Source organism: Antechinus flavipes, chromosome 2 (assembly GCF_016432865.1).
Source record: "Antechinus flavipes isolate AdamAnt ecotype Samford, QLD, Australia chromosome 2, AdamAnt_v2, whole genome shotgun sequence".
In the NCBI taxonomy this organism is placed as follows: domain Eukaryota; kingdom Metazoa; phylum Chordata; class Mammalia; order Dasyuromorphia; family Dasyuridae; genus Antechinus; species Antechinus flavipes.
This window is the reverse complement of record NC_067399.1, coordinates 505,630,382-505,637,962: the sequence shown is the minus strand read 5'-3', so window position 1 is coordinate 505,637,962 and position 7,581 is coordinate 505,630,382. Positions and strand designations below refer to the sequence as shown.

The 7,581-nt window shown below is 39.9% G+C and overlaps 1 protein-coding gene across 1 annotated transcript in view; it reads right to left on the bottom strand.

Annotated features, from left to right (window-relative positions):
* Positions 1-394: 394 nt before the first annotated feature.
* Positions 395-7,581, bottom strand: part of DBH (dopamine beta-hydroxylase) — a 34,323-nt gene continuing 27,136 nt past the window's right edge. Inside the window, exons 8-12 of the mRNA XM_051973918.1 lie at positions 7,345-7,383; positions 6,449-6,508; positions 5,683-5,810; positions 4,354-4,513; positions 395-844 (exon numbers count right to left, since the gene is read on the bottom strand). Coding sequence (XP_051829878.1) covers positions 713-844; positions 4,354-4,513; positions 5,683-5,810; positions 6,449-6,508; positions 7,345-7,383 — 519 coding nt within the window. The 3' untranslated portion in view covers positions 395-712. The remainder of the gene's footprint in view (positions 845-4,353; positions 4,514-5,682; positions 5,811-6,448; positions 6,509-7,344; positions 7,384-7,581) is intronic.

Genomic DNA, 7,581 nt, shown 5'->3' with positions numbered 1-7,581 from the left:
TTATCTTTGCATCAGAGCAATTTGGCACGGAAAATCTCTAACTGGTTAAATGCCTCGTCCTGCCTTTGTTGGGAAAGAAAAAACCTACTACCATAAATCAGGCATTCACAGAGAAAATATTTAAGTAATGCTTGTATCCATCTCTTGACATTAGGACAAGTCCTAATGAGGACCAACATAGATCACAGTCAGTGGGGGAATAGGGAAGATTGGTTTCTTAAAAGATAAGTTAGCATTGGAACTCACCCACTGGGGTACTCTGATGAATAAACTCCCGAGGCAGCTAAGATGAAGGGTCTTGCATATGTGGGGATCAGGATAAAAATGCAAAGGACTTGAGTGGTGATATGTCTCATGTCCCAAGAGAAGTTCTAGAAAGCAGAGAACTATGGAGTACTGGCTTATAGATGCTCTTTATACATTCAACATTGCTTGGAAGAAATTCCATAAGGACGGCTTCCCAAAGGGCTCATTTTACATGCATAAGGCAGTTGTCTTCCAAAGCTCAAGGAGCAACTTACTGGATGGAATATGTCTCTGGTAGGTTCTCAGTACCGTCCTAAGCTAGGGGAAGAAACTAGTCATCAGATCAACATTAGGCCATACAGCAAGGGTGGGCAAGGGTGACCAAAGAGGGCAGGGTCTGCATTTTCTCTGGCTCAGAGATAAGAAGTTCCGGAGAGAATTGGGCCGAGAGGAAAAGGATTCTCCTCTAGCCTTTTTTCCCATCAATGTTGACCAGGGCAGGGGAAGCAGGTGACAGTCCTGGAGTGGTCTGGCATTGTGGAGTAACCTCTTCTAATCCCACCTTGATCTCTGGTAAAGGCTGCCTTTCCCATTCACCCTGAAGAGAAAGAGGAAAAAATTGAAACTCATGGAAATAAATTGATAAAACATTCTCTCACCAGTTCATTTAATCCAGTGAATTTACTGGGATGGTCTTAAGGAATTCCTCTATGAATCTTGGGAATAATGTTGAGAAAGAGTATATAGTGAAAAGAATAGTGACCAAAGAGCTCTATCATTAATTCATTTCATCTTTATGGGTCTCACTTTTCCTCTCTGCAAAATAGGTGTATTAAATTAGGTGATTTCTAAGGTTCCTTCCATGTCTAAAATTCTGTACTCTATGACACCTTCTATTTCTGCCATTTTGTTTTCAAATGTCTCTTCTGACAGGGGTATGAAATTAACACCCTGAAATTCTGTTCCCTTTGATTCCTGACACACACCCCCCACTCGACCCCAGAGAATCTATGAAAGCATTGGTGCAGATCCTTTTTAGGAAATTCCAAATTCCTGAAACCTTCAAAAAGTGATTTCCATTCAATTGCAGATCTAGGCCTGGGGGGGTTGGCTTTCTTTTCAACCTGAAAACGGAGCCTCAGATTTTCTATAAAGGATATTTCTAGACTCATTTCTTTGCAGAATGTCCAAAGTAGCATGCTTTGCCTCTTTGGCATAGCTGCCAGGATTCTGCCCACTGTGAAGACATTCTCTTCTCAATGCCAGCCTCCATTTCCCTAATAGGACTTTGCCACTGAAGAAGTCAGTTTTTCTAGCAAAGCTGACTTCTCATCCAACAATAAACTCCCATTTTTGCCACTTAAATCTCTTCTAGTTCGTGAATTCGTTCATGAAGGACCTGCGCCTCAGTTCATAAGGGTATTTCCACAACTCTCTGACTGCCACTAGAACCCCATCACTTTCAACTCTGATATTTTCTCATTCTGTTGATTGATTTTTGCAAACTTCCATAGACTCTCTTCAAATAAGCTCATAGTCTTTGTAGCATCAACCTCCTTCTCTCTTATGAACTTTAAACATATGTGTTCAGTTGAACCAAATTGATCATATCTTTCATGGCAGGACAAATGAAGGAGATGTCCAAGCTGAAATAGCCCCTTAGTGACTGAGCATGGACCCCTGTCTTGCAGTATACTACAAAACACAAAATCAGCCACAATGTTTGGAACAAGCTCACCCACAGTAAACACGTCCCTTTTTTAGCAGCCTCCCCCATCCTGACATTAAGTTCCTCATCCTCCCCAACATCTGACATCAGCACAGGTCACCTGAGGCTGTCCAGCACAAAAGCAATCCCTCCAAGCTGGAAACTTTGGATTTAGCATTAAATAGCTGAGCTCACAGAATGCTTCAGGGAAAGTAGCAGGCTTTAGAATCACCAGGCTATAAAAATCTATGTGACTAATAAGAACTAAGCTCTGTTTTCTTGACAGGCTGGATTGGGATTTGGCTGGTGAACACATTAAATGTCTCTAAATCTCATTTGGTCTCCAATGGTTGGGGAGGTAGGAGGTGGGGGTGGGGAGAGAAGCAAACTAAAGCATACACTTTCAGAAGTTTTTCCTTCTTTCTCCCTCCTCCTTCTCCCCTCCCCCCACTCCTCATTCTTATTTTTAGTCTCTGAGGGAAGTGTTTAGGAGCTCAGCTCAAACCATATGAGTTTCTTAGGAACTGGTGATGATTTTGAGTTGTGGGTTGTGAGAAATAGGAAAATGTGAACAGGGGAGGTTGTAGCATCTTCTTCCCTAAGGATAGTGTGAAGCTTCACTTCCATTCTTCTATAGAATGTTCTTTTGTACTTAATTAAATCCATCTGTGTTCAACTTTCTTATTGTTTTATCTGGGTTATCGATGCAAACTTAGGACAGGACACTCAACTCATACTTTTGCTGAGCACTCCTTGGTGGATAGGTACAAAGTGGAAGAGGCATCTGAAAAATGATTGTTTACATGAATTGTAACTGGAGGATGCACCATGATTCAAGAGGAGTGAAATAGTCTCCACACAGCCCTTTAAGGATTGAAATTTTGTGGCTTAGATTTGCCAACTAATATGGGATCAGAACTTCTTTCCCTTGATGAGTACCACCAAATTGTAGCCCCTGTACTTCTAATTCATGTTTTTATCTTGATAAAGCCATTGTTTAATGGCTCAGAATCACTTAGATTCTTAGAACTCTAGAAGATGAAATGAATTAAGGGCCATCAACTAAATGCTGGGAAAACTGAACTGCATTATACTAGTTTAAATTTGATCTTCACAGAAGAAGGTTCTAGATTGCCCCAGGCCATTCCCTTCCTGTGTGATCTTGGATTAAATAATTTGCCCAATTCAACAAGTATTAAGTCAGCTGTTCCAGACATTGTACTCTAGTACTCTAGGGTTATGAGGATAAAGACAAAATAGTCCTTGCTTTCAAGGGTCTTACATTCTACTAGGAAAACAAAAGATACAGACACAGATAAATCAATGCAAAAGACATATAGAATAATTTCTGACTGAGGGACACTAGCAACCAGAGAAGACTAGGATGAACTTCACTGGGAAGGCAACATTCAAGTCAGTTCTCTAAGTAAGTAGTGAATTCTTAATAGCAGAGGGGGAAAGAGAGAAAGTACCATACATGGGAGGACAACCTAGGCAAAGGGAATGTTGTTTAGGGGTTTCTTTGGGCCTCAGTTTGTCAAATGGAAGAGCTGGACTTGGTCAGCTCTAGTATTCCTTCCACTTGAGTCTGTAATTTTGGACCACACCTGTACCTTTACTGGCATAAGGAACTTCCAATATAATAATTCCCTCTATTAATAAAGACAGCCTCGCCTCTATAATTCCAGTAAGTTGCCCGAGAACACTGAGAAGGTAAATGATTTGGTAAAGGTCTCCTAGCCAGGGTATCACAGAAGCGAGCTTCCAACTCAGGTCTTCTTGACTCAGACTGTTTCGTTATTTACTCTTACAACCCTACCTCAAGTGTTTTTTATAATACTGGACACAAAGTACTTTATGACAGTACTCATAAGGTAACATTGGATTATCTATGAAATACCAGGACAAGACATACATTGATTAGTGAATATTAATTGTGACCTAAGAGACCCATCCTATGTTCCCAAGACAAATCTTTAAGGAATTCTTAGCTTTGTGGAAGAGAGAATAAGAGGAAGACTTCTTTACCAGTTAATAGAAGGAGTTTAAGAGGATAGCGTATTCATTTACCCTGCTTACATTTTGTAGTCTTACTATGGCTATTGTCCCTAATATACTATGCTCCTCAAACTGTGTATGATTCCTGATCAAAACCTAGCTGCAACAATTGCCATTCCCTAGTATTGGAGAAATGAGAATTCATAGGCTTTTCAACCTATTCTTTCATCTTCTCCCAGATTCTTCCTCTTAAGAGTTTGTTTCTCTTGAGTATAATTTCCCAGATGATCGGACAGATCAATAACCTTTCTTGCTTCTAGATGAGGGACTAAGCTAAAGGATGGATTTTTCTGAAGTTTCCCTACCTTGTTCATTTGAATCCCACCCTTCCTGAGACTTACAGGAAACCGGACTGCTGAGGATTTGTTGCAGTGCATGGAGATTGGGGCAAAGTCATATAGAGACTTGAGCACATCACGGCTGAATGAGTTCCAAGAGACGGAAGCAAATTGCTCTTTGACAGAGGAGTTGGAGTAGTTACCATTATCTTCATTGTTGAAGCTGAAGGAATAGAGGAAGGGAGAAATCATTGTCAACTGGAAGAACATATTACAACATTTGGTTTCCTTCTCATTACAGGGAGAAAGGGAAATAGCCACCTAACCCTGTCTCACACAATAGGGTCATTGAGAGTGGTGGTAGGGCTTTGCCATGTGTCTTTGATCAAAGTCAGGAATGACTCAGAAATAGCTACACTGGAATTCTGGGACAGCTAGATGGTACACTGGGCTTGGAATCAGGAAGACCTCAGTTCAAATCCAGCCTTAGTCATTTATTATATGACCCTGAGCAAGTCACTTAACCTTCAGCAATAAAAATGAACTGGAGAAATAAATGCCAAACCACTCCAAGATAAAGAGTCAGACATGCTAAAATAATTGAATAACAACATGGAATTCTTTTTCATGAAGTGGCTCCCCCTAGATAAAGAATTTTTTTTAATTCTTAGAGCAAATGGTATTTTGGGAAGAACACCAGAGTAAGAGTCAGAAGAGCTGATTTTTAGTCCTGATGCTGCTACTTAACTAGTTGCATGAATTGAAGCCTATTTCCTCATCTGGAGTGGAGAGAGGTAGAGGTGGGAATATGTGTCCTGATTCCTTCACAGGGGTATTAGGAGGACCAAGCAAGATGATGCATGTGACAGTGCAAGGTAAGTTCTAATTAGAATAGTAAGTCCACAAATTTCTTGAGACATAAATGTTTCTATCTGACCCACCCAGCTCCTCTCTATGCTGAAGTCCTTAGCTGAATGCTCCTTTAAATGATCATTTGGAATCTGAAAAGGATTGTAAGTTCACTTATGTAGTGTTAATTTAACAGATGATATCCCAGAGGGGAGATTCATGTGCCTCACCCCCTGCCACCACCACCACAAACTCCCCCCTTGAGTAAAGATTTGGTTTGTGGGTGGGGATGGGAGTTAGGACAATCTACTGTGCTTTCTCTCTCAGCCAGTCACTTGCCCTGCCTTTCTCAATTTTCTGCTTCTGTAAAATGAACAGGCAGTGAATATTCATGCATGTTGAAATATTTCTGCCTCCACCACTGAAGATAATGAAAAGTTACTAGCTATCATATTAGAGTAAAATTCAGATAATTCAATTAGATAAATTCTAATGTATTATGAATATTCTCATAGGGGCAAGGTATAGAAGAGGAAGAGTTACCTGTTAATAAGGCGAAAATATTTTTGTAAGTAGCCAAGGTCCACAGCACTCTTACATAATTCCAACTGTGTCTGTGGGTAGTAGTGTATGTAATTCACACACATTTCTTCTGTGATGCTAAACCCACCCTGAAAGGTTAAAAAAAAAAAGGACTAATAATTAAAACCCTATATATATATATATATATATATATATATATATATATATATATATATATATATATGTGGTAATCTTAGATTTTCAAAAGTTTCACAAATATTATTTCATTTGATCTTCAAAAACAATTCTGTGACATAGAGCGGATGCTTTCTTTCAACTTTTTCAAGTTAGAAATCTCATTTTCAGGAAGGTATTGGGTGAAATGGTGACAAAGGTCACTGGTAGCCCTGATGGTCAGTGGTTCTGTGGCTCAGACTAGCTTCAAGGACTTCAGGACAAGACTCCTGTCTTTTGCCAGGCATTTTGGAAGACAACATGATTAGGAAGAGAAAGAAATCTTCCCTCAAAAAATTCATACATGAGTTGGGGAGACTATGTTCAGACATATGAAGCAATCAAGATTTTGTCAACAAGCATTTTATTGAATGTGGCGAAGTGTCCAGAGTTGGGAAGAGAGATAAAGACAGAGAAAGGCAAAGAGACAGACACACACACAGAGGGAGAGAGAGATGGATACAGAGAGACAGAGACGGAGATAGAGAGATGAAGAGAGACAGAAAGAGACAGAGAAAGGGAGAGAAGAGAGATCCAATCCACGTTGACTCACCACAGTCGCCAGTTTTCTGTCTTCTGTGTTGTATGTACAAGAAGTAATGAGCACATCACCCTGTGTAACCAAGCAAACAGTCACTCTCATTAACAATATCCTGGGGCTAAGGTACAAGGGCAGGATGTGATGAACACACAGTTCTCTCAGCACCCCCCAACAAATGGTGAGGTGAGCAGAGCATTGGGCTGAATCAGGAGATCTACATCACACAGTTCTACTGACTTGTATAACTTTGGACAAGTTGTTCCCCCAACCTGGGTCTCAAACTAGCTGAAGGGAGCTTCAGAGTCCAACTCCTGCATTCTATAGAGGACAAAACCACATTTTAATGTGCAATATTTAAGGTGCTTTTCCAGCTGTGACATTCTATGCTCTACAGCTGCTTTCAACTCTAATCCTCTATGTTTGATGATCTCACATTCTTTCGTTCTAGAATCATGACCAACTGGAATACTCTGTCTTTGATTTAACATTTTATTTGCTGAGGTTCCTTTCAGCTCCAATATTCTATAATCTAAAATTCTATGTTTTAAGGTCCTTTGTAGCTATAAAAATCTATGATTCTATTATTGTATATCCTACCAGTTGATATATGGGGTAGGAAGTGAAAGATTTCTAGAGTCAAGTTACAGAACTCACTCATTAACAAGTGTAATTCAGAAAATCTGGAAATGGGATATGGGTTAAACTGCAGTACTCTAAGGTATTTGATGAGACTTTCAACTCCATTTGCCCTCTGTCACTTCCCCTTCCATAGAGAGCTTTATCCGTCATGCCCACCTGCATGGTTAGGATATGGATATGAGACAAAATGATATTGTAGGGAAAGCAAGGTCTTATTTGACTTAGCTAGGCCATGCTGCAATTTGCTAGCTTTCTCACTTGATACTCACTGGGAGAACAGTCACAATTTTCTTTAACTTTCGGATCTCCTGGAAGAAAAGAAAGAGAAGAAAAAGGAAGAGGAAATGATGAAAGAAGCTGATCAAGAAAGCCTTGGGTCACTATTTTGGATAACAATTTGGAACTATGCCCAAAGGATTGTAAAACTGTACTATCTTTTGACCCCAGGAAATATCACTATTGGGTCTGTATTTCAAAAAGATCAAAGGAAAAAAAGAACCTTTATT